The 27,931-nt window shown below is 36.6% G+C and overlaps 1 protein-coding gene across 1 annotated transcript; it reads right to left on the minus strand.

Annotated features, from left to right (window-relative positions):
* Positions 1–27: 27 nt before the first annotated feature.
* On the minus strand, positions 28–27,902 carry LOC122323475 (collagen alpha-1(IX) chain). Its single transcript, XM_043217334.1, has 38 exons — positions 26,518–27,902; positions 22,612–22,694; positions 19,762–19,833; positions 18,596–18,725; positions 15,520–15,916; positions 14,296–14,376; positions 13,557–13,574; positions 12,852–12,944; positions 12,205–12,240; positions 11,191–11,262; positions 10,982–11,026; positions 10,822–10,857; positions 10,633–10,656; positions 10,481–10,534; positions 10,096–10,167; positions 9,362–9,403; positions 8,220–8,276; positions 7,911–7,964; positions 7,743–7,796; positions 7,537–7,590; positions 7,150–7,203; positions 6,867–6,920; positions 6,698–6,751; positions 6,514–6,567; positions 6,334–6,387; positions 6,075–6,119; positions 5,928–5,981; positions 5,797–5,850; positions 5,628–5,681; positions 4,739–4,810; positions 4,610–4,645; positions 4,484–4,528; positions 4,353–4,385; positions 3,901–4,047; positions 3,764–3,818; positions 3,473–3,667; positions 1,056–1,133; positions 28–628 (listed from the first exon to the last, which is right to left on the minus strand). Exons 1-38 carry the CDS (start codon positions 26,541–26,543, stop codon positions 429–431), a joined length of 2,838 nt encoding a protein of 945 aa, XP_043073269.1. The 5' UTR covers positions 26,544–27,902; the 3' UTR covers positions 28–428.
* Positions 27,903–27,931: the final 29 nt, after the last annotated feature.

The following is a 27,931-nucleotide window of genomic DNA, read 5'->3' on the forward strand; positions in this document are numbered from 1 at the left end:
GGTAGCATGGTGGTGAAAAGCTTTTATTTCAAGCTGTTGTTGGATCACACTGTTGCTGTGTTGGCGTAGCTTAACATCTGGCACCATGTCTAAAGTCAGTCTTTACGGTCACGTTTTATGAAAAAAATATTTCAAAAACACTTGCAGGATTGCAATTCAACGGCATGATTAAGGACTGAAACGTTGATTTCCAATTAATTTATTTATCTGCGATTTACTGTAAACCATCTGAAAGAACAAACACATTTTCTTCTAGTTTATGTACAAGGTACAACGATAAACCATGTGATCTGGATCCATCAGGAGCTGCATCCGTAGGTCTCTATACATCTGTCACGTTTGTTTCTCCCGTCATCTGAAGTCTCTTTGTTGTTTGTCGGAGATGGACTACCTGATGATGACCGTGATGAAGGTTTCTAGGTTTCTGTTCATGGACCCTTGATGTTGATGGATTTCTTCCCGCCAACCAGGTAAAGAGGTTGAGGCCTAAAGCAGTTTGAAGGATCACAAAGACCGGGGGCCCCCACGGGTCCTCTGGCTCCAGGGGTTCCTGGGGTTCCTGGAACACCGGCGTCTCCTCTGGCCCCGTCCTGGCCGTCCTTACCGATGCCAGGCTTGCCAGCTGGTCCTGATAGGACATTTAAAATGTTGACGTAAAAAGTCGAGGTAACAGTTAGTAACTTTGTCAACTAGCAGTCATTAGAATATTAGAATAGAATATTATTAGTAGACTGCCTTTTTAATAACTTCTAACACTTTATTTTGATGGGTTCACAACATGCAAAGTTTCTAATAGTACGTTTTAAGTAGATGTCAACTTATTCTACTCACTCTAAGTCTACCCTAACAGTCCACTTTGAGAGTTAGTAGACATGTAGTTGCAAATTAATGAGAATGAGTTGACTTATAGATGCAAAGTAACATAGTTTGAAGGACATCTGAAGCAGACGATCAAAAGTAACAAGTCGAAAATAACATGGTGCCTCTTTTTTCACTGGTCTTCAGAATGACTTTGTGAAATGATGGTGAAGCAGGATCAGTTTAGTGTTTTGTACCTTGTGGTCCAGGTTCTCCAGGGATTCCTGGAATTCCGATTCCGTTATCTCCCTTATCACCTTTTTGTCCTGCGTCGCCTTCACAAACACAGAAACAGAAAAAGATGACACACTGTGACTCTACACAGAGAAAACACGTTTCATTAACAACTGTGGTTTAAAAGAGTTTCATCAACAGAAAAAAAAAATGCATTAAAAAAGTAATTGGCATCATTGCTCATCTTCTGTCTTTCAGAAATCCTTGTCATATGCCGATTTGCTGCTCAAAAACATGGATGTTATTATCATCAGTGTGTGCATTTTTCTGATGCTTAATATTTTTTTATTTCAAAAGAAAAGCGCTTATTTCAAATAGAAATCTTTTGTAAATATCTTTAATGTAATTTTAAGTGCATCTTTGCTGATTTTATTTTTATTAAATCAATGATTTTCTATCAGTAGAATACAAACAAATATTTCCTCTACACACACACACACACACACACACACACACACACACACACACAAGTCTAAAGGTTTTGAGCAGTAACATTTTTCATGTCTTTTTTTTTTTTTATTATTATTATTATTATTATTATTATTATCTTTTGCTCACCAAGCTTGCATTTATTTCATCCAAATACAGCAAAAGCAGTAATAGTGTAAAATATTTTCAGAATAAGTTTAAATTTAATGTAATGTAATAATAGTAGCAAATCAGAATACTGGATCATGAACGTAGAACATGATGCTAATAATTCAGCTTTAAAATCTCTAAATTACATTTTAAAATATTAAAATAGAAAACAGTCATTTTAAATAGTAGAAGTAGTAGTTTTTTTCTGTACTTTAGATCAGGCAGACTTATAAAAAACACATTTTACCAACTTTTTCTTTTCTTTCTGTTAATAGCGTATTTTTAATAGCTCTGACATGATTCTGGAGCATTTTAATATTTGGTTAGAAAGAATATTGTCAGTGGTTTCAAGGTGCAGTGCTAGCACAAACACACACTGTAGTACTGTGATTGGTTGACTCTGATTGATGGCAAACCTCTTATACTTACAGCTCTTTTAAGGGACCCGGGCAACCTCTGTGAAACTGCTGACATTTATACAGTTAAAAACCCTGTTAGGCATGAGTTTCCAACTCTCGAATGTTTCTGCATTCATAAACCTCAATAAACGTGCTCTCATCCTCAGAGGTTGTGCAGAAATAACTGAGGTAGATGCTGTCGGGGGCTTTTCTAATGATCCTGTTATTGCTTCTCAATCTCTGTCTCATTAGCAAGCGTAGCATTCCTCCTCGGCTGGCAATTAGACCGCACTCACTGTACAACAGTCCGCGCTTGTGAGGACAAAAGAACTGCAGCGGAAAACATTCAGTGATCGGCGTCCTGGCCGTTACAGCCTGTAAACTCTGCCTGAGGCGAAAATATCATAAAAACGGCTGATTCTTGCAGGAGTATTCAGTTGTGCACATTACCTGATATTAAGAAAGTATCGCATTCGCCATCAGCATGATGTGGATTGCCAAAGATGGTACTTGAACTACCTAAACTAACCATTTCTTAATATCTACTAGCTGGTAAGTGGCCTGAATGGTAGAGAAGCACTGTACAATTAAATTTCAATATATTTAATAAAATTGAATATCATAATCGTTACTAACATAGGGTTACTTTTCAAATTTTGTTAAAATATTAGTCATTTTATTGAGTTTTGTATTTGTTTTTTATAAGTTTTAGCTACTTGACAACTAGCTTTAGTGTTAGAATAAAATAAATTTTAATTTCAATAATTCAAAGTATATATTACAATAACCCTGAAACACACTCACACACACACACACATTTATTTGAATTTTTGTTTTGTTTTCTTTCTCTTTTTTTTTACACTGGAATTTAAGGCTATTATTATAAAAGTTGAAAGACGAATAGCAGAATTTGTCATAATTTTTTTATGATAATTTAACTCAATTAACTTACTAATGACAAAAACTCTATGATTTAAGTAATTTTCACCTAATATATAAATAAACTAGTAAAAAAAAAAAAAAAAGATAGAAATAAACTACCTCAGTCCACACAAAATTATATATCAAAAAAACCAAAAAAATAAAAACAATAATCACAGCATCTTAAAAATGCTATTCTGATGGCACAAGATGTTCAAAAACATGATGCCCTTTAAAGCATAAGAAAATGAATGAGACTTCAGCTGTCACACTAGCATGATGCAGCTGAAGCTGAACTTAATGTTTCATAGTTATGATTATTTAATCTCGAGAAAACATAGGCAATAAAAAACAAATCAAGGAGTCTGCAATCAAAGCCTCAGTGTTAACTACATGCTCGAGAGCTCAGACGTAATTGAGCTGACAGAGAGCACTAATTGGTTTACAGATAGCAGAGGAAGTGAGATGCAAACTAATAGTACCTTTGGCTCCTGGTTTTCCAGGAAGACCGTAGTATCCTTGAGGCCCCTTGGGGCCCATCATTCCTCTGAGTCCGACTTCTCCAGCAGGACCTGCAGGTCCCGGTAGTCCTGGTGGTCCCATGGGTCCTGGAGTACCAGGGGCTCCGATGGGAAGAGGCTTCTTGGCTAGTTCCTTCTTGTAGGCATCTAAATGTTCTGTTTAATACAATACAATGTTCTGCTACAGTTGACATTTATAAAGAGAAATATAACGTTTTTAAAAATGGTTATTAACGAATGGAGATGTCATGCCTTCAACAATAGCTGAGCAAATATCACGGATCTTCTCGTCGCTCAACTTGAGCCCCTATTAAAGTGAATTGAGAAGGACATCAGGGGAAGTGCGGATCAAGCATTTCCAGCCACAGTGTGACAAAGCATGCACTCACAGGTAGACCTCTGGGACCAGCAGGTCCTGGAAGTCCTCGCTCCCCCTCCAGACCCCTGGCTCCCTGCGGTCCGGTCAGACCCTCATGACCCGGCTGTCCCGGACGACCATCGGCTCCTGTAGCTCCTCTCAGGCCTTTCTGTCCACTCTTAAATTAAACAAGCATATACATATATGTGTGTGTGTGTGTGTGTGTGTGTGTGTGTGTGTGTGTTCCACTAATATTTGCACCTTCGGTAAATATAAAAAAAATAAATCTGCATTGTTTATCCTTTTAATCTTATTCAAAAAGGTTTTAACCCATCACTGAAGTGAAACTATTAAAGATTTCATGACGACAAATTTTTTCTCCAAAATTTTACATGCACTACATATGGAAAAATACAGCATTTTTTAAAAATCTATTATCGATTGATTTTTTTTTTCCTCTACAACATAAATGTTCATGCTTACCTCGCCCTTGATGCCAGGAACACCCGGAGGCCCCTGTAAACCATTATTAAAAAACCATCACGCTACTGTGTACATACTGCAATATCATAATTAAAGGGTGCGACAGGCATGCTGCTATAAATATTGCCAACCTGATCACCCTTAACGCCTGGATCTCCTGCAACACCTGGATCTCCCTGTAGAGAAAAAAAAAAGTAATTACACAGTACTCATACAATTTAGGAATTTAAAAGGTCACAGAGTACTTTCTAATTTACCTCGCTTCCTTTGGGACCAACGGGACCTATCGGGCCCTAAAACAAGAAAATAAAATACGTGATCATACACACACAACAGGCCGTGATGGGTTTTTGTGTTATGCTTATTACAATGAACAATGAGCACACCTGGTCTCCTTTATGACCCGTGTGACCCTTGATTCCACGAGGGCCCATGAGACCATGGTCGCCTTTATCTCCCTGCGTCAAGAGAATGTACAATTGTACAGCACAATCACTTTTATTAGTACTCTTTCCTAATTATGATAAATGGAGAAAATGGTATAAATAGCCACCCATTTTTATAACATTACGCAAGCATGTTTTGTATAATTATTATGGACAGTTAGTATTAGAGCGTCACATGATATGCAGGACTGCTTTCTGGTTAATACTGTCCAAGTCTTTGACTATATGACTTTTTCACTATGTGACTTCTTCCATATTTCCTCTTATTAGATTGAGAAGCAATTGACAAAATGAAGTCTTGTTTTCTGAGAAATTGATCAAAATGAAAAATGTTTTTGATTAAAACAGTTCACTTTATGGCGATTAATTTCTCAGAAAACAAGATTTAATATGTTTGCATCTTAAGTAAATGTATTTTTATGAATCCAAGCCCTTCTGGTCCAACTTAAGACCTTTTCAAGCCTTTGTTTAAGGAGGAGAAATTAAGACTTCAAAAAAAATAATAAAAATAAACAAATAATATCTACAGAAACCATAAGTTACAGTTTTTAGGTTTCTTTTTTAGCCTAAAAAAACAGCTCTATTTAATTTAAAGATAAAAAAAATGAAATAAATAGTGTATTGATACTACATTTATTATTTAGAAAAATGCTAGTAGTTAATTATGCACTTTCGAGTAATCGGTAATCAGGTGCTATTTAATTTATTTTTACTTGTACACTTTCTGCTTGCTTACATGAACTGCCACTTCTTTCTCCAAAAAAGTACATGTTTGATGCATAGCATGGATACAACCATTAAAAGGACATAATCAGATCAACAGTCCAACCTGGATTCCTTGTAAGCCCATCGGGCCGACCGGACCCTGTTTTCCTGGCTCACCCTGAGGAAGGAAGTTTGCAAAAATAAAAGAGTTAAAAAGATAAAAAGCGTGCGATAGACTAAGCTTTGCATAGACAGATAGATTTATTTATATGTTCAAATTCTGCTTTTATTACAGTGGCTCCTTTGGCTCCCGGAGTTCCATCTTCTCCCGTCGGTCCAAGCGCTCCCTAAAAATGAAATCAACAAAATATAACAACATCTTAAATGCATACACAAACAAAAAAGCTACTATGGTAATACTTACATCTTTACCAGGAAGCCCAACTGGACCGGTCGGTCCTACAGCGCCAGTATCACCCTGCAAAAGAAGGTTGAGAAAGTGTTGTGCATCACAGCTTTAAAATTGAAATCAGATTCAGCATATTTAAACTGAATGTAAATGAAGTTTCACCTTCTGGCCTGCAGGTCCCACGAGTCCCTGTTTTCCCGGTAAACCCTGAATTTGAGATGCAGCGTTGTTTAGACAAGGTGAGTTGCAGGTTACAAATGAGAGGAAATCTGCTCATTTAAAGTTTGTTAGTGTCAGTACACACACACACACACACACACACACACACTCCCTCAGGTAAATTCAGTGTTTGCTGTAATATTCAAGAAAAGCACAGCAGAATAACACATAACAAAACATACGCGCATGCCGATTAACTCACCGGAATTCCCACAATTCCTCTGACACCAATGCCTCCGGGAAGACCTGGCTCGCCCTACATTTCATCACAAAACAATATGCACTTTACTACTCAAACGTGTCGAATTCAGTATGACAAAACCCAGACGCACACTTCAGCGCGCCTGCATGCATCATTGTGAAACCGATCATCATAACTCACCTTCTCCCCTGAAACTCCCTGCGCTCCATCGGATCCGTGCTTTCCTGGCTCACCCTACAAATACGCAATCTTCATCATTATTAGAACTGACATGTCAGATAACTCTTCCAGCGCCGTTTCATAATTATTCCAGTGACGGCCAATATGAAGGTCATTTTGAGCATAAATCCGATGGATCACTCACAGTGTCACCCTTGGCTCCAGAAGCTCCTTTCTCTCCAGGTGCTCCAATCGCGCCCTAAAACAATACATTAGAATTCTTCAGACAGAAACAAGATAAGGTACTTCAAATGATTTTACTGATTTTTATTAGTGCTTCTGAGAAGGGTATCATAAGAACGGCAATAACTCACATCGTCTCCTTTAGGCCCAGGATGTCCCTGTCGCCCTCTAATGCCTTCAACGCCCTGTAAAGACCCACAGATGTTAATATTATATATTAAACTGTATAAAAACTGTGTTACACACTAGCTCCTAAATCTCATTTTCTAACCTATAAGCTTCTTTCTACATTTCCACTAGGCTGGTACTCCTCATACGCATCGGATAAAGAAAGACTTCAGATCTCTGCATTTCGATACCGGACTTTAAAAATATGAAAAAATAAATTAAAAAAATGAAATACAGCTCACGTACTGGTGATCCTGGTGGTCCGGTAGGTCCTGGGATCCCGTTGAATCCAGGAGGACCCTAAAGACACATCTGTATTTTATATTACTTCATCATCAGCTGTAGGACCAGACAGGAAGTGAAGAATTACACACAACCCGGCCTGTAGCTCACCAAACAGGGGCTAGCTCTTATAACATACCCACACCAGTTTTTGCACTAAATGCGTATCCGCCAACAGAGCAGTTTTACAATCACTGCAGATGTTATTTGATTGGCTGTATTGAGTTTTAAATAAATGTAATTATTAATTCATGCATTGACCAGACTCAAGGATATTCAAGAATATTGCTCTGTAAGCATTCCTCTGGCTCTCCCCTCATCCGTTTCGGATGAAGATGTCGTAAGTCTTACCCGATCTCCTTTATCGCCATGGGGTCCAGGGAATCCGATTGGCCCTCGCTGACCCTGCGTGAAATTTATTTTATATATTTATTTTTTCGTATAATGCTTTGCCAATATTTTATGCGAACACAAACATGCCAATAGTTTACTTTAAATCGACACTGATATACGCACTGCACTCTGTAACTCATAACCAAATAATTAAGTTTTCATACATCATCTCCTGGACGTCCGGGAGGACCCTGCTCTCCACCGACCCCTCGCTCTCCCTGTTAATAAAGAAGAAAATGACTGTGGTGTTTATTGATTTAAAGCTCAGGAGAGCTTGTTAATGAAGTTTTTTGGATTTTTATCATTCCGAAGTTAAGCAAAAGCAATCTCACCTTTTCGCCTAGGGTACCTGGCACACCGTCCAAGCCAGGAAGACCTCGATGTCCCTGGAACAGAGATTCAATTTAATAATACGGTAGTTAGCTTTTGGCCAAAGAAACATTCTTCAGTGAACATTTTGTACAAAAAAAAAAATTTCTTTATGCAACAAGAAGCAAAAGCACCTTTTAAGAGACGTTATATTGTGTTTTAAATGACGCTTCAATGTCTTACAGTTTTATATTTTTGCAATTATATTTGAACATTCTCTTTTCTTTCGTTTTCAGAGTCGAAACTTTAAATCTTTATGGTTGGGACCTCACCTTCATCCCCGGCAGACCAGGCAGTCCCTGTGGTCCAGCTGGACATGTTGTCTGGCACTGCTAACAAAATGAGACACACTAATGCATCAGCTCTATTCATCATCAACCGTAGGACCAGACAGGAAGTGAAGAATAACACACAACCAGCCTGTAGCTCACCAGAGACATGCAAACGTAAGATGACGGAGCAAAACAGACACTGCAACCGACTGTCAACTTTTTTTGATGAGCCTTGACAAATTATTAGGTCTGGGTATTGAGATAAATTTCATGATTTCATTCAAATTTGGTGTCAAATCAATTCGATCAGTTTGAAATCAATACTGATATATTAGCAATCACTTACAATAATAATCCATTTTGTTTTTCATGGAAAAAATTCTCAATTAATGCTATTTTACTACACTGCTACTATTTTATTGATTAAGCAACAAATAGTTGAATTTTTTAAAAAGTATGTTTTTAATAACATTACATATTTATTAAAATGTATTTAATGATAATTATGTTTCAAATCTAGTTAGTTTTTTATATGGAAACGCTGAATATCAAAACTTTTTTTTTGTATTTCAACATTAAATATAGTCGGGTTAGATATATATGTAATACAGTAAAACATAAATATGCAAAATATATGTAATATAGTATACACATTTAGAAAAAAATACAATAGCATTTTACTGTTTTTCTGAAGTAAATGAGGTTGAATTTCCCAGGTTCTGAGATTTTTTTTTTTAAATTGTGTACGAGCAGTTTTAAGATGTCTTTCTGCAGCTGACAGTCTGATCGAGCAATTACATAAGACATTATACATTTTGGTATAATAATAATATTTGGTATATAATTTGACATTGACAGAATCTGAAAGCTAAGGGCGAAAAAAATGATCGTGATTTACTGGTAGGTGCGCTAATCATTCAATTTTGTTCACGCATAAAACAAAAACACTATAGATCAATTCACTGGATTTAAAAATCGATATTGGTTTATCGACAGTTCCCAGTCCTACAAATTGTAGAGCATGTTGACGTTTTCATAGGTCCACTTGCCACATGCTCTCTGTTTTAAGATCTAGGTCTGATATGCAGGTTCTGTGTGTCCATGTGAAACATGAATATTATTGAAATCTAACAAGCACTCACAGTCTCCCCACTTCCCTCAGGGTTCCCAGCACCTTGTGGCCCCTACGGACAGCAGAATGACAGCAGCATAGTTTAGATTCACAGACACACACTCAAGCAAAGCCTCAAACGCTACAGAGGTCAGAACAGATCTGCGTAAAAGCTCTGCATTAGTTTTCAACTCCCTGAAAGCCAACAGAAGTCACCTGAAGGGTTAACAGAAGGGACAAAGACTCAAAATGTCTAAAAATGACTGTAAAAACTTGAATGTATAAGAGAAAGCCAACAGCAAGCCAAAATTCCCTTCAAGGCTTCCTTTTTCTTTGCATCTTAGAGTGTACGGTAAGAAATAGTATGTTATTGTACAAACAAAAGGTTGACAATAAAATGTAGCCTGTAGAAAGTTCTTCTCAATATCAAATTCATGAGACCAAAAAAGATCTTAATCATATCTTGTGTTCATTTAAAGCAATAGTCGACTAATCATGGTTATTAATATGCAGTTTAAATCACAATAATGCACCTTTAATTGTTTACATTGCCTAATAACCACCCAAACACACGCATAAAGCTTGCCACATATGGATTACATAATCTGAGAATGTCTTCTATTTGAATTGGTTTATTTGAAAGTAGACATTTATAGATATGATAGCTCTCTATAGATATGTTTTCATATCTGTAAGGCAGAAACGGCAGAAAGCACATCCTGAAATATGTAGAATGCTAAAAATGTCAATGGGACAAGATCTTACTGCTGGTCCTGGAGGTCCTGGTGGGCCTGGCGGTCCTGGGAGCCCAAGTCCTCCTCTGGGCCCAGGAGGACCCTGGAAAATTCAATACCATGAAGAACACTTGAATTCAGGTGTACATATAAACAATAACAAGATTAGGTATGAAGATGTAGCTCTAGTTCCAAATTCACACTGCAAAAGTGGAAAGAAGCACTTCTGAAGTGCTGATTTTACACTGTTTAATGCAGCTCGGAGGTGGCATGAATGCATTTACACAGCAATGATAACTATGTACTTTGATACCAGGGGCCAAGGTGGATCAGAGCAAGCAGAGAGCAGCCTTAACTCTCAGCGCTTAGGTGTGTAAAGATGCGTTTATGTGTGCCGCTTTGAAATGATTTCTGACCTCTGGTCCAATGTTTCCCTCATCTCCTGGAGTACCAGGCTTCCCTGGGGTTCCCTGCATGAGTGGAAAACAGGATTAAAAAGTGAAATTAAAAAGTAAAATCAAAAGCTGAGAATGAGACAAATTCAAGTAATACTGGATGCCCAACATACTGGAGGCCCAACGGTCTCTGGTCCCTAGAAGAAGAAAATACAAAAGTCAGAGTAAAAAAATAATGACTTAAAGACATTAAAAACATGCTTTACTAGTAAAAAGAAAGATAACAATACGACACAATGTCAAGAGAATACAAACACATCTAGTATTGAAGGTTTTGAGTGGTTTTCTTAATAAATACTCACAGGGGGTCCAGCAGGTCCAGGGAAGCCAGGGAGACCCTACAAACCCAACAAAACTAAATGTCAGCGGTCTCAAATGGATTTCATTATTTATTTATTTATGTTGTTTGGGATCAGTAAGATATTTTTTTCACTGCGTTTCATTATCACAAAATGATCTTACTCTTTCTCCCACCGGTCCTCGTGGTCCCATGGGGCCCATCGGTCCCTGCACACATATAAACACAATCAATTACTACTATAGTGATTCGTTTAGCACAATGAAATGCTAGAGTTTGTGTGAAATTGATGTGTAAATCTTTAAAATATTGATTGTATTGTTGGTTTAGGCTGTGTTATTAAATGGCAAAGGTCATGTGTGTCAGCACTAACCAATGGTCCCGCAGGGCCCTGCAATCCCCTCTGTCCTGGAAGTCCGATCTCTCCTCGATCTCCTTTACTGCCCTAAAACAAACAAACAGCTTTATCATCATTCTGCTTCGACTGCAGCTGTTGCTAAGATACAGTGGGTCTATGCTAACGTAATTAGCCATACTGGACGACTCGGTGCATCTGTCCTCATCTGATAGGACCAAAGTCAGATCTGAGAAGCGTTTGACCTATTTCTGACACAACAGATGATGGTGCATTTCAACCACACTTTCTCTTAACAGGAAGCTGGATTGATTGGGTGGATTTCAGATCTGAGAACCAGCAAATACATTTTCTGATTAAGAGTTATAATATCAAACTTTTTACTGGGTACAACGTTCAAGTTGCATTAAAGCATTATTCAGTCTTACTGAATAAACTATCGTTTTTATTTTAGTGTAATGAAATGTATATACTACAGTGTATTGTATAATACAATGCACTGCCATGCGATATTCTTTAAATATAATTCTCAAATCTCTGTTCTTATTCTTCGAGGAAAGTCTAGCATCCCGTCATTATTATCACGAACAGTCAACATGAATAAATGATCCTTTTTATGTTGCACATAAATATTTACAATTTTAGTGTTACAGAATAATATAATCATATATATGTATTGATGCAAATGCTGAAAACTTTATGCTTAATAGATCATATACATATATCAATATGTTTATATAACACCTTTTGAATCTTTGTAGAATACAAATTAGTTTTGTTTTTGGAGGGTTGTAATAGTAAAGAAATAAAATAGTACATATGCTATATGTCAGCTGTCTACATTTCATAGCTCAAAAACTGTTTATTCATGTGATTAATTTGTATATTATCTTTCTAATAGATAAAGATGATATCACATATTATCAGTTATTCTAACTTTGCATCAAACTGGTGGGAATCTTGTTGAGCGTGAACTCTTGTTGAGTTTAAAGACAATGTCTTCTTGACGTTCCTCCAATGTTTCACACTTACCTGAGCTCCAGGAGTGCCTGGGGTGCCTGGAATACCCTGAAGAACAGAAGAAGAAGAAAAAACGAGAAAAGGACACTATGTGTTAAAAAACAATAAGTCAGTGAGACAGGACAGAGGTGTTGATGTAAGAAAATCTCCTGCCTTCCTGAACGAGAGAATAAATCCCTAATGAGCTGCCTGAGATAAAAAGACCAAAGAAGCAGCGTTTCCTTTTGCTTGTGTTGAAGACTGAGCTCCTGAAGTCAAAGGAACAGCTCTAATGGAGTTTCACACATGACCTTTCGTACAGGAAAAACTATAGAAGACGACAAATGACTTTAAAAAAGTACTGCACCAACTGATTATCGATTTGGAGATCACAAATATTAAAATCTAATAACTGTTTACATTCTTTTTTTAATATTAACAGTTTACATACACTGTCTACCATACCGTATTTACCCCAAATAAATAAAAAGAAAATAACTAAAATGAATATTTAACATAATTAACAATTAAAATTAATACTAAATTAATATTACATGCAAAAAAAAAATAACATGTTAACTTATATATATATTTTTAAGATAACCGGTGAACTTTTTTGTGAATGAAATTTTTGTAAATTAGTATTTTTCTTAATTTTCTGAAGTAACGGAAAGACTTGCATCTCTCCCGTCTCTGCCAGCTTCTCCTTGGGCTCCACGAGGCCCCTCAGGACCCTCAGGACCGGGGGGACCAGGGATCGGCTTGGGGTCTGGCTGTAGGGGATTGAAGGTCAAAAGAAGAAAAAACAATGAGTAAACATATAAGAATATTTTGCTTTAGCTAAAGTGTTTCATTGAATGTCAAAATCAATAACTGGAAGGGCTGCAAACAATCTCTCTCTACCGGGGACCTTAACAAATTACTTTAACACAATAAGGAATAAAATATGAATCATTAGCTGTTTCCAGCTTCTTTTTATTAGCTTAAGTGGTAAGTCATAGCGCTCTTTGAAACTATTAGCTAATCGATAACTAATCCTACCCAACACCTAAACTTAACAACCACCTGACCAACTATAAGCAGCAAATTAAATATTTATTAAGGGAAAAGTCATAGTTAAGAGTTAACGTTTTACCTATTCTAAATAGCTATTGAGATTTCTTAATAAAATAACAAATGATTAACTTTGCAGCATTAATAACCTACAGCATATAAATACATAAAAGCTGTCCCGGGTCATGTTTTGTTGATTGCAGTAAGTATAGCAAGTAGCAAACAATTCAGCAACAAAGCAATGTAGTAGCAATGTAGTAGATTATTTGCTAAAATAATAATTCATTAATCGATTAAAAACGAAAAACAAAGTAAAAAAAAAAATCAAATACCTCAGCATTGGCATACATCTGAAGAAGCAAGAGAGAGAGAGAGAGAATTGAGATTATTGCTGAGTTAGTGAAAATGAAACCCTTCACCAAAAAGAGAAAGCACACCTGTAGATGGCGCCACAACATGCGGCCTACGATAGCGCCCCGCTGGCCAACTCATCAAAAAACAAAGCAAATGCATGAATTTTGACATTAATGCCAACCGTTCAGTGGCAAAGTGAGATGGTTGCAAGGTCTTTTTAGGCAACTAGCTTTTACTGCCATAGCAATAATATATCATTATTTTAGGCCATACTTCAGTTATGCAGCACATGAATAGAATGAGAGTAATACTGTTGTATTACCATTGACTGCTTAAAAATAAATAAATGGAGGGGGAAAAAAAACTGTAGAATTAAAAGCCTACCGACAACTTGTTGGTTACCAGCATTCATCAAAATGTGTGTGTGTGTGTGTGTGTGTGTGTGTGTGTGTGTTCAACAGAAGAAACTCATTTAAGGTTTGACTCGACTCAAAACAAGGACACACGTTTAATTTTTGGCCAAACTATCCCTTTAAACCAGCTTAAGGTGGTTTGAAGATCTCAGCAGGCAAGGTCTAGGTGCTTGCTGATGAGGACAGGAGACCAGCAAACCACTTTCAGTCACTCAGCAGCTAGCCGACCAGATCTTTTTAGGCGGTTAAACATAAAACGAGACTGTGATTGGTCAGATCCTCAGGAAGAGATAAAAGCGGTTACCTCAGACTGAGGAAGTTCGGTACAGCTCTCTCTCTGCGCTCTCTTCGGGTCACAGTGAATCAGCATCCACTGCAACTCAAACTGCAAAAACACAAAACCATGGTGTTATTTATTAATATAACCACGAGGTTTTATGATAAGAACGGTTAAATCATTTGCAAGCTTGACTGACAGCAGCACTATCAGACTTATTTTTATCTGTCTTTCGGACAGAGAGCGACAAGGTGCTGAGGTCCAGCAGTCTGGCAGTTACACTGACTGATGGTAACTCATATCAGACAGTGTGACAGTTACACATTTATCAAAGGTAGTGGACGTAACAGGAGGTGATGGATTTGATAGGTGCAGGGCGGCAGTAACATTCATCAAATACAGTGGAGATCCACTGCAAAACACAAAAGAAGCAACCCTTTCAAAGCTTGTGTCTTGGAAAGAACTAACCTTTCAACACTTCGATCTCAAAAATAATTAACCGTTTCATTCTTAGATTAAAAAAAGTAACACTTTTAAAGAAGTAATGCTTTCAAAATGTACAACTCCAAAAAAAAAAAAGAATAAGTTTAGATTTTAGAATTTTAGAAAGAAACTAAACTAAAGTCTTTAGAAATAATTAAGTCTAAAACGTCAAACCTGGAAAGAATGAACCTTCCGGCGAGGAATTAACTTTTTCACATTTTCAATAGCGCCATAAAGGAAATAGTGAACCCTTCCAAAATGTAAATCTTAGAAACATTAATCCATTCCAAAACTTCAAAAAAACGAACAATTTAAAAAGAAAAGAAAGAATCAACACTTCCCCAAACTTCAGTTCCAGAATTAACTTCCTAAAACATTAATTTTAGGAAGAACTAACCTTTCCAAAATGTAATTCTTAGAAATAATAAGCCATTCTAAAACTTCAATCTGAGAGAAAACCTACTTTTCCAAAACTTTAATCTTAGAAATAATTAACTCTTAACAAAACTTCTCAGAAAGAATTAAGCCTTCCAAAGAAAGACCAATGAACCCTTCTAAACTTTCAATCTTCGAATCAATTAACCCAATATCACAATATATTAAAGGTACATATTATGTCTGAACAATGTTATGCTGGCAAACCAATCAGTAATCATTTATAATAATCATCTACAGGCAAATCATATTCACTACGTTGAAAAGTAGCTATTTTTTGTGCACCTTAAATGTTTATTAGTGAATGTTGAAGCTTGAGCTGGTGACTCTCACCACTACAGAGGTGTTGGGATCAGAATCCAGTCTTCCGATCAGAGTGTCTCCTTCGGTGTTGACGTATCCTTTCCTCTTGATGGGTTTCTGGTCCACAGGGTGACAGTCCACGTACAGCGTCACCAGCTCCTTCTCCACACCAACCATCACTTTGTGCCATTTAGTGTTGAAGAGGACGGAAAGGCCTGGGAAGGTGACGGTCTGCACATCTCCCTCCATAGTGGTGAGGAAGAACTCCAGGGCCTGCTGGTCTCCATTCAGACGCATGCCTGCCTGCTTCAGGCCGTCTTCATCCACCACCTGCCAGATGTTCCACACCTTGTTGACGGTGTTCTTGATCATGCGGAAGGTGGTCATGAAGGAGTACTCATCCGGGAAGCCCCTTGGAAAGTTCAGCCTGGTGGGCAACAAGTATTGATATATGTTGAACACGTCTTATATTTCACAAATGAACTGCAAGCAGCAGTCGAGCTGCTGTTAGCTATCTATCAGTTGTCTACTGTTGGATGCAAAAATGCGTACTGTTAAAATTAATTGTAATGTAAACTTAACCAAATGTTAATTGTGTACTGTTACCTAAAAAAAAAAAAAAAGTCAAAATCAATATTAATGCAAATTAATATTAAGTACGCATATGGTGCGAAGAAAGGTGGATTTAGTGAAATAAAATAAAAAAAACTAAAAAGAATTATAGAGCAAAAATACAATAAAATGATATAAAATTAAACAGACAAATAAAACGAATTAAAAAATTATTTGTTTCTACATTCTAGTGATTTAAAAATTATATATATATATATATATATATATACACACATAATTTTATACAAAGTTAGATTCAAGTTAAAATAAAATAAAACATTAAAATAAACTGTGTGAAATAAATAAAAAAATTAAATAGAAAGAAAATGAAATAAATGAAATAGTACATTTGTGGACTGTCTAGTGGTGAAAAAAGGTTCTGAAACATGTTTTACATTTTTAAATACATATATTATTCTAAATGTATATTTAATTATGGTTTGTAGACAGGTGGTTTTAGTCAAATGAAATATAATAATAGATACATAGAATAAATAAAAGATACAATAAAATTAAACAAAAAAATGTACAGTGAACATTCCAGTGATGTAAAACCAAGGTTCTGAAACATTTGTTGTGTGGCATATATATATATATATATATATATATATATATATATATATATATATATATATATATATATATATATATATATATATATATATATATATATATAGATTTATATATATAGATTTACCTTTTGTGTTACAAACATTGTAAAACCGCCAATTTTACAAAACTAACAATTGCAAAAATGTAAAACGTAAAGGCTCACACTACACCATTGCATTGCTAGGTCTCTTAAACAGAAAGTGCTTCTGCAAATTCGTAATGAAGTTACGTTCTTGTCACGAAGCACATCTATTTATAAAAGGGATCTATTACCGCTAAGAATAGTAATTCACCTCCATTATTGTCTGATCATCAAGGGAATAGTCCTGCATTATACACACAGAGCAGCTAGGCTTCAAGTTGCTCTGAGATAAAATTATGAATGCCAAACAGATCAGAGCCAAGTGCACTTTCATCTTCAAAGCCCGCGTGTTGTCCGTGAGTGATTTCAAAGAGACGGAGCTGGCTTTCATTGCACTGCGTTAAAGAATCAGAAGCCGGGGGCCGCAGGCAGAGGCAGGACACCACGGCATCTGAGAATCAATTACCTTGTCCGGTTTTACACACACACACACACACACTCTGGCTTGACCCGTGCCGCGTTTTAACGGGCAGGGGTGCTCTGCGGGAGATGCTCTTACAAACGAAGCTACGGCAACCTTTAACCGGCTCGTAAATGGATCAAGGCGAGCCCATAAATACAGAGCTTCCTGTTGGCTAGTAAAATAAATGAGGGCCACTGTTTGGAATCATCTCTAATCTCAAGATATCACTTTTTCCCGTTCCATTACCAAGCCACGCTTTGCCAAACAGATTCAAAGACTTCTCATCATTTTCTTCGTAGTGTCAGTTACATAATAGCTTCTTGTTGTTGTTGATTTGTGTCGCTGATTTCGATTTCATCCCTGTAACATCATTTACATTCATATATTTATAGCTTAACCACTCACCGTCTTTCCATCTATGCCACATTCACTGTAATTACCATTGTGGAAAAAAATGTGCACTTGTAGTGTAGAAATGTCATAATCTTAACAATAATTCCGTAATTCGTAAAAACAGTGAAAAAGCCCATCGCTGTATTCGTTTCTGGAGGTCTGGCTTGTAAACGATGATGGATCTTGTGCAGATTTCTCTCCCGATTCAGATGAGGCTACATTAAACTTTATTACGGATAGATGACTCGTACGTTAACCGGAAGCAATGGTTTGAAGTTAAAAATGATGGATTTATATCTTACAAACACAGCTTTTCTCTTCACACTACATTAATTGATGGACTGGATTGGCAAGGACTATTATCATCTTTTTATCAGCTCTCATTCTGACGGCACCCATTCACTGCGAAGGATCCACTGGTGTACAAGTGATTTAATAAAAAAGAATCTGTCCCAATGAAGAAACAAACTCGATCTTAATTTTAAGGGTACAGCTAATATATACCAGTTGCCTCTTTAAAGTTTATAATATAATAAAATATACACTCTTTAAAGAACAAAAACTGTTTGCCGTGTAAAGTCTCTTTTAGCTCCTCAAATACCAATCATTTTATAAGCCCACAGAAATGGACCAAAAGGACTCGACGACCAAGCTAAAACGTGTCTGTCTGTGTGTCAGTGAGTCTGGGTATGCTCGAGCGGATCTGCATGGGTTCAGACAAGTCCGTTTTAGCATTATTAGAAGCTGCTCAGAGCCTGATAACACCCGTCTCTGTCCTGTAATAATGTAACACCTGAAACAAAGATCACATACGTCAACAAGTTTATGTGCGTGTGTGTGTTCGAACGACGTTTTCAGTTCAGTAAGTGTTATGCAGGGCAACTTCGTAGCATATAAACACGGAACTGAAATAAACCACTCACTAGATGTAAATGTATTGGTACCTGGTTGGGATCTGGAAATTGGCCTCTCGGTCAAGTCTGTACGCCACCTGGAGGGGTGTGGACCCTTCTACCTTTCTGACGCCCCTCATGGGAATGACGTCCAACTGAAACTGCGTTATCAGATCAAACCCTGCCAAACACGAATTCACGTTTTGAAAACTCAGAAATCCGAAAGCAAGAATAACGGAACTGCTGTCGCAATTTTCTTCTATTTGATCGCACGAGAAATACGAACCAAACTGGGAAAAGAAAAAAAACTTTGAATTAAAAGTCATTTTATTTAAATAATTTCCGAATCAAAAAAAATGTGGAAGAAAATGTGATTTTTTTGTATGAAGCCCAAAACCTTTCTGGAACAAAAAAGTGTCAAAACATCAAAGTAAAGTTTTAATTTGAATTCAAAATGATTTAAAAATATTTTGCTGTTATAAAGCCTAAAACCCTAGGCAAAACAAAACATCCAAATATCTTATTTTCTGGAATTTGCAGTCGGTCTTAAAGCCTAAAATCCAATAATTTCAAAATTAAATATAAATAAATACACGTATATATGGAAACATTAAACTGCTTTCATGCACATCCAGTAAGTCTCTGTACATGGGTTTATTCAGTAATTGCATTTGCCTTGCTTACTCCCCGTTTCCGTCTGTGCACAGAGCAGCACATGTTTGTGATTTGAGGTTGCACCCTCCGCATTATTTGTTAAAAGCAAAGAGGTCGCAACCAATTAAAATCTTGCTGAGCTAGAAGTGTTTCCACTGCAGAAATTGGCCAGCCAGAGACCAAAGTTTTATTTGCCTCATTTGAGATCTAAAGATGTCTTAAAACAAGGCGACTATCAGGTTTAGCATCTTTACCTAATAAAACAAACAGCTTCGTGCCGCTGCCTGTCCTGCATACAGAAAACTACTTAAGACTATTTATAGATAAACAATGCCTGAATGAAAAGCGTTTTAATGGTAATGCATATAGCATGGTTTTAAATATTCATACTAACAGTCACGGAAAGCGCTTGAGTGTGCGGATATTTTTCTAACTATACAAGATTAAATGATATATGCTGTACATATCATTCAGTTTGTATAAAACATGCAATCCCTAAAAGACTATATTAAATACATATTATTAAATGCACACGTATGATAGTCACAGCGACTCGATTTTACCTGGAAGGTCATCTTGTCCATTCTTCATGGTTGGGCACACTGTGTCGCCATCTAATCTGTTCAGATCCAGCTCTGAAAAATTCATAAGCAACATGAGTGTTATGTCAGGTCTGTCTGCAGGGACACATCACCAGAGAATATGCTCAGATTGTCAAAAGCGTGACATTTACCCACCTTATAACAAAAGACATAAATCTTTTACAACAGCAGCAACAATTAAATCTAAATTGAATAATACTTTAAATGTATTCCCTTTTCTTAATGCAAAGCCATTCAGACATACATACATACACACATACACACACACACATATATACACCCACACACACACACACACACACACATATATATATGTATATACATATATATACATATATACGTACATATACATATATATACATATACATATACACATATATACATATACACACACACATACATACATTATATATATACATACATGTGTATGTATATATATATATATATACATATATATAAAAATGCATCATAATTACAGTGAGGAAGTATTTTCTGGATTTATGGATGCAAGTGTACATGTGGGCCTGCAGGACAGCTTTCAGAAGGTCAGACTGACAGATATAGTCATCTGTGCTCATTTGTATTAATCTAATGTAAGTACACGACGGGAAAACAAATGTGTAACTCCATCCATCATAAAGACAGTTCCCTCCTATGATGGAGAACATCAGCTCTTATTCCTTTCTATACTTCACCAGTTGACACTCGGAGGCAACAAAAAATAACATGAGAAGGGATTTTAACTATTGTTTTTGCAGTTTTTTCACATACACACACACACACACACACACACACACACACACACACACACAGTTAATATTTGTAATATTTTAATGATTTATAAAATAATGAACATTGTTTTTTTTTATGTAAAATTAAATACAAATGAGAAATCTTGCCCTAAAATGCATTATTAATGCTTAAAGTATTAACAATTTAATGAGTAATATTTTTTAAGCTTTAAATTTAATTAAATGTTATGATGCTAAAACATTTGTTTCCATCATTCTGTGACCTAAAAAAGATTTAGTTAACATATATTTTGTTGCTTGTTTCACTTTTTTGATTACATCACAATTCCCACAATTCCCTAAAGTCCTCTCCATGATATTACCATGTTTTCGGACATGCATCAGTGATAAAAATTCCATGTTGATAATACTATGGTGTGGCCTTGCTGATAACGTACATTGTGGTATTCATACAGTGCTACAGCGTATTTTAAATGTACCACGCTATTTCCATCCGGTTCCACCGCAGTGAGTTTGGCTCTGTGAGTCAGAAGAGACCAAAACTGCAGCGCTGGAAATCGTGAAATAAGTGCCGTGGGGAAGGTGGAGGGGTTTGATCCGCTGACGCAGCGCTTTACACGGGTACAGTACGAACAGACACACTGACATCTGGAACTTCTTGAAAGCCTGAAATAAACAGGCACTGGCAAAAGTTACCTAAAGTAAAAAGGGCATTCTCCTGTGTTTTTACAGTGCTGTTTATCCGGGCGCTTTAAACCCTCATATCCTCTTGTGTCATTTTAAAGCCACCCATTAGCGCAAATGAGGGACTAAGCCGAGACTGAAGCCACAGCGCTGGTGCAGTTGGGTACACACACACACACACACACACATTTATATATGATTGTAAACATGCACAGTGATTCAATGAGGACCACACACACATGTCAGAACAAAACAAGTGTGAAATTCACATGACAGGGCTTAAATCACTAAACGTTGGTGAGGGGCTAGTTCATACATGTTATAATTACATTAGTATATTTTAAGTTTGCTTCTGTATCTGAACAAATTCTGAAAAATTACATCACTTGCTGCTAAATTTATTTGCAAGTAACCTACATGACTCTAGCGTAGTCAACATCTTGTGAAGCGAAAAGCTGCATGTTTGTAAGAAGCAAATCCATCAAGACTTTAGTTCATTGCTTCTGGCTAAAGTCCATAAAGTCTATAATCCATAATATTGCTTTCTGCAGCAAAAAAAGAAAAAGGTCTCAGGAGGGAAATATGCACAGATCAAGTTCTAAACAAATATATTGGTGGTTTTAGATTGTTGTGAGAGGAAAACATGGGATTGATTCTTTTTTTCCACCGGAAGAAAGAGTTATTACGGATTACGGAGTCGTGAGGATTACTTCTGTATGTATTAATGTGATGTTTTTATCAACTGTTTGGACTTCATTCTGACGGCACCCATTCACTGCAGAGGATCCATTGGTGAGGAAGTGATGCAAAGTAATCATAATTGGTTCAGATGAAGAAATAAGACTCTTTAGAAATAAGATTTTCAGGAATTTATCTTTTTTAGTTTAACTATTCTTTCAAAGTTCCCCTATTATAGTGTGTAACTAAATGTCATTTTTAAACTAATCTGAAGTCGTTTAATGTTGAAGTCGACACAAAACATTAGTGTATTACATGCCCACTTGTTGGTCTGAATGAAAATGCAAATTCATTCTTTGCCACAAGGTGCCGCTTTTGGTAAAATAGTGGTTTCCGTGGTAACGCTGTACACAAAGAACTTTAATAAAGATCTAATGGGGAACACGATGCAGTTGTTAAAGATAAAATGTCTTTTAATAAAATGTCTACTAAATGATTAAAAAGAATCTTAATTAATTCATTAATCAATTTTTAAAAATAACAGATCAATTCCTCATATCTATTTGAGAAGCTTGATAAACAATAAACCAAAAAAGAAAAAAAAAAGAAAGAAAGGCTTTGTGGGATAAGTAGCATTTTATGACCTAAATCTCTGAAACGCATTAAACATCAAATAGTCATTTGAGAAGATACTCACGAGCGAGAGCTGGTGCACAGAGTAACATGAAGACAATCAAACGTGTTAAACATCCCGCCAACGTCCGTCGCCAGATGCGACCCCTGCAGAGACAGAGATGGGCACTATTCAGACTCACACAATATAAAACTAGAACATGCACTTGAAGGTTTGACCCCGGGTTTGAATCAAAATATGTTTGAGATGTAAAATTTGGGTTCGGTCAGACTCTCTTTCTTTCTTTTGTAGGAATTAATGCTTTTAAAAATGTATTAAACTGTTAAAAAGGTGACATTAAGGACAGTTACAATGTAAGAAAAAATCATTTACTTTGAACTGAAAAATCCTGTAAAACACAAAACATTAGTATATTACATGCCCACTTGTTGGTCTGAATGAAAATGCAAATTCATTCTTTGCCACAAGGTGCCGCTTTTGGTAAAATAGTGGTTTCCGTGGTAACGCTGTACACAAAGAACTTTAATAAAGATCTAATGGGGAACATGATGCAGTTGCTATAGGTAACACTTTATTTTAATTGTCTATTTTAGACATTCTACAAACAGCAAGTATACTTTAAGCAACAGTATCTTTAAACAGTAAGCAACTGTTTATCAGCTAGCAGTCATTAGCGTATTAGACTGTCCTGCTTAGCAAGTTCTAACATTTTTTTTGATGGGTACCCAACATACAACATACTGACTATGAGAAACCTTGCAAGGAAGGTTCACATGACACTGAAGACTGGAGGAATGATGCTGAAAATTCAGCATTGAATCACAGAAATTAATTACTTTTTTAAATATATTCAAATAGAAAACTGGTAAATTAAGTTGTAATAATATTTCACAAAATTATTGTTTTACTGTATTTTTAATCTAATAAAGGCAGCCATAGTGAACATAAGACTCACACACACACACACACACACACACACACACAAAAATGTATCAATTTCAAACTTCTAACACTAAAAAACATTATTAACACAGACCCTCAAGAAACCCCAGCAGCTCCTCACTGGAACAGAGTCATGCTGAGAGAAACAGAAACACTGAGCCACCTGTCCACTCTAGCATCCCTGTGTGTGTGTGTGCGTGTGTGTGTGTTGCTTTAAATTGGCTAGAGAGGCTGATGCAGGTGACAGGAAGATATTCTGCTCCAGCAATGATGAATGAGTCATTCTCTTGGGTCAGTGGTACTGACACACTATATGCACCACCTATCCACAGCACACACACAACCTTGGCACCCATTCTTCCATTTATCTATAGAGTGACGGTGAGCATGTTAAAGCCACTGTAGGTGACTTTTTCCAAACATTATGCATCAGATTTCCAGCAGGTATCTGAAATAGATTCCCAGCAGTCTCTGTGACAGCACGGATTCTCTGCGCAGCACAAACGAAGCGGCCTACGCATGTGCTGGTCTCTGCCGGTCAGCCATCATGTGTTTGAGTCTGATGACGCCGATTCATTAAAAATGTCGGCTTTAAAAGAATGACTGAGACGCCAGAACCTGTCTGATGAAATCTCATAAATACAATTAGGCTGCAGATAATAACAACTTTGATTCAATAATATTTTAAAACAATAATGGTTAAGTTTCAATCTGTTTCACACACAAAGCTATTATTATATTAACTACTAAGCAGTTAAGACGGTAACATTGTAAAAAATGACTTTTCTATTTGCATATATATTAAAATTTTTGGATGCTAAATATTTTTCAGGATTTTTTTTTTTATAAAAATCAAAAGAACCACATGTGTGACAGAAATCTTTAACAACACTACAAATGTCTACACAGTGAGTTCTGATCAATTTGTTGCATCCTTGCTGAATTAAGGAATTCATGTCTTTAATCAATGACTATAAAATCTTACTCACCCCAAACGTTTGAATGCCATATAATACACAATGCACCCTGTTAGGACTGTCAAAATGATCCTGTCTCCCTCTCAGCTTAATCTCGCTCCCTTGACAAATGGTTTTGCTTTGCAAGCAATTGTTCTATTATACAAAAATAACAGCTTGTATTTTTCATTTTTGCAGCTGTTGAGGCAGAAGCGTGTATGGAGATGACAGAATAACGAAACAGAAGGATGAGAGCACAATACAGATAATTATACAACTTCAGATCTGTGATTTTTCACAGCAATAGAGAGAAATAAAAGAGAGAGTGTGCATATAAAAGGGAAATGATCCACTATATCGTAAAAATAAAGTGTCTGTGTGTCTGTGTGTCTGTGTGTGTGTGTGTGTGTGTGTGTGTGTGTGTGTGTCCGTTTGTGTCACGCATATGGCGGTGGCCCCCAAGCCGTGTTGGCTTTGGAGTATGAGCCAGATTCCCTGGCAGCTTTCCTGAACACTCACAGTGTCTTAATTAAAGTATTCCCAATCTTCCCTCCTTTATATGACAGTCATGACTCTCAAATCAGACTATTAGTGAAATTAAAATATCTAACATATAAGAATAAAAAGTATATATATATATATATATATATATATATATATATATATATATATATATATATATATATATATATATATATATATATATATATATATATATATATATATATATATATATATATATATATATATATATATATATATATATATATATATATATATATATATACACACACACACACACATACATTTATATATACATCTATATATATAGATATATACACAAATATACACATACAATCAAAACTATACAGCCTGAAACATTACTGCATTAAACACTTGTAAAACATTAAATACTTGAAAAAACATTCCTCATTCATAACTTCACTATGCAGTGTGGTATTGTCTGAAAGCGCAGGTTTTGTCTGATTCTCTCTGCGCGTCATACAGTATCTGGTGAAGCTGAGATTAGGAGGCAGCGTTATCTAAATCTTGGATTTGGTTGTGCTGACACACTCGTAATCCATGCTGGGAGGAATATCTCCTCCCACTCACAGCCGTCATCGGGACAAACGTATGAGGGAACGCTCCGGAAATCACAAGCTGCTGATTAATCGTAGTGTAAGAGATTTGTGAGCAGCAACAGCGTAAAAATACCAAAACTGAGGGGGAACTCTGAATGATTTATGTAACATCTGACTCACTCAGCATGAGCTTTAAAAAAAAAAAAAAAGCACAATATGGTTTTCAATTTTAAATGTATACACTTCATTTCCTCATACGCTTGTGCTCAGAAGCTGGTTAAATAATTACAAAGAAAGAAAGAGTATATGCCTTAAAAAACGGTAACAGATCAGTTGGTAATAGCCCACTTAATGGTACCTATTCTGACCAAACAATTTTCATAAGAGAGAGAGGGAGAAAGAATGATTAAAGCATAATATTTAAGCAAGCATTTACTTCAAAAACGATGCCTTCTGAAGACTTTTTCCATCAATGATCAAGTGAACTCATTTTAATCATTTTCATTGAGTAGCTATCATGTGGCCGAATGTCTCTGACATATCTAAACATACTGAATATCATCAAATGCGTTGTGGAACGTGTGATTATTTCCTGCTAGGCAACTGTTGTTTTTCTGAGCAAACCAATTGCTGTCTTTCATCCAGATGTTGAGGGAAGTTCCTCCTCAACTTTCTTCTAAACTGTAATTACGAAGGCGCTTAGAAGAAAGGAAAAACTTAAATAAAACTGTTTTGTTTGTGCAGTAAAGATCAACTGCTGCCACCATCAGAGAAGAACCTGCCTTGAAAACAAAAGCGTATTACATACCTAACGTACTAGTTTGAAACTCTGTTCTAAATGATGTTCCTCACTGCCTGAGTGTTTTAAAAACAAACTAGGAGTTCAGCAAAGACTCAAAGCAACTCATCAGAGAGAAATGTTCCACACAAGAAAGTTTTAGAGGCTTTTCCATGTCTTTCATGAGGGTCACCAGTGTTTGAGATCTTACCTGCTCGTGCTGAGTTGAGGAGTCATGTTTCTGTCCCTCAACTGGGATGTGAGAGTCTGAATGGATGCAGAAGTTTTGTCCTTTGGCCCAGAAATGTGTCGTCCCCTTCCAGTCCGTCTTCAGCGGTGCCCACGGGCCTCTCTGACTGAAGACGACCTGTGCAGTAGATGCCAAAACTTTGGGACACATTAAGGGTTTTTTGCAAGGGCGACCTGGTCGGTTCCTGGCGTCCGATTGGCTGGGAGAGAACAGAGGGGTGGTGGCAAGGGTTTTTTTTATGACTGATGTTTAAAGGAGATGTTGCGCCTCGGGCGTTACGAGCACCTTTTTTCATTTCTGCACAGGAGCTAATAACACATGTTGAGCGGCGGTAATTCTGCTAATGGGAAGCCCTACTGCAGGGAGAGCCTGTCATAAACACGCTCAGATTGTGCGTATATGACGCTGGTTAAAAAAATAAGTTCAGCATGACACCTGGTTGACAACCATTATGCACAAACAATACTTTAAACAGTATGAATAAATAGACTGGTTGCACAAAGGTTGCATATGCAGGTAAAGAAGTTTCTGCAAAATCTGGGAAGTTAGAATGAAGGTAAAATGGTTATGAAAATGTACAAAATAAAAAACTGACACAAAACATCGACTTTTTATGTCATATGAAACCTACCTTGGAAACCCCCCCGTTAATTAACCAAAACACCTGATAAAACAATACAAGGAGACCTTGGTGTTGAGTTTTCTGCAGAATTCAGTGGGTGTGGGTTTTTCTGGTCAGAGCCACTGATGACTAATGCTGAAGGATGTTGAGATAAATCTGTCAAATGGGGCATATTGCATAACAAACCTCAATTTGCATCCAAAATATGCGTGTTTAAACAAAAGCTGCAAAAAAAAAAAAGACTCAAAAAGGCGAGGGATAAGAAAAGCGGACAGCAGTGCCAATCTTCCTCAACAAATGGTGACTAACTGCGAGGGATGTTGAAGAACATCTAACAGATGGGACATACTGCATGATAATAAAACCAATAAAGCGTTTGTATGTTTATATTAGATTAGTCAGACTTGTTTTTGCTTTAGCCTCCTTATTGGATTATAAAGAAGAATACTTTCAGCGGAGACTTTAGGAATGCTCTCCAAAGAAAAGGTGATTGTAAAGCATCTGCAAAACGTCGATCTGTGTCGGCTTGCACTATTGAGGTCTTGCCTTGCAGCTTTGCCCTCATCACAGGAGGATTCTGGGAAAGGAAATACTAATGACATCAAAACGGGTATATGAAAGTGACTCGCTCACAGGCATGTCAGCCACAATGACTTCTGTTACATCAAATGTGATGTAATTTATACCTTACGAGAGAACTTAGACTATCGCTGCAGGGCCTAGACAGAATCTGCATTTCATCTTACAGGATAT

This window comes from Puntigrus tetrazona, chromosome 19, assembly GCF_018831695.1.
Source record: "Puntigrus tetrazona isolate hp1 chromosome 19, ASM1883169v1, whole genome shotgun sequence".
Lineage (NCBI taxonomy): Eukaryota > Metazoa > Chordata > Actinopteri > Cypriniformes > Cyprinidae > Puntigrus > Puntigrus tetrazona.

Excerpts from the sequence above, each read along its gene's own strand:
- LOC122323475 (XM_043217334.1), bottom strand. The coding sequence starts at position 26,543 with ATGACTCCTCAACTCAGCACGAGCAG. Across the intron at positions 18,726-19,761 it reads TGGACAAGATGACCTTCCAG|GGTTTGATCTGATAACGCAG; the intron begins GTAAAATCGAGT and ends CGTGTTTGGCAG. Across the intron at positions 10,168-10,480 it reads AGGGAAACATTGGACCAGAG|GGTCCTCCTGGGCCCAGAGG; the intron begins GTCAGAAATCAT and ends TGAATTTTCCAG.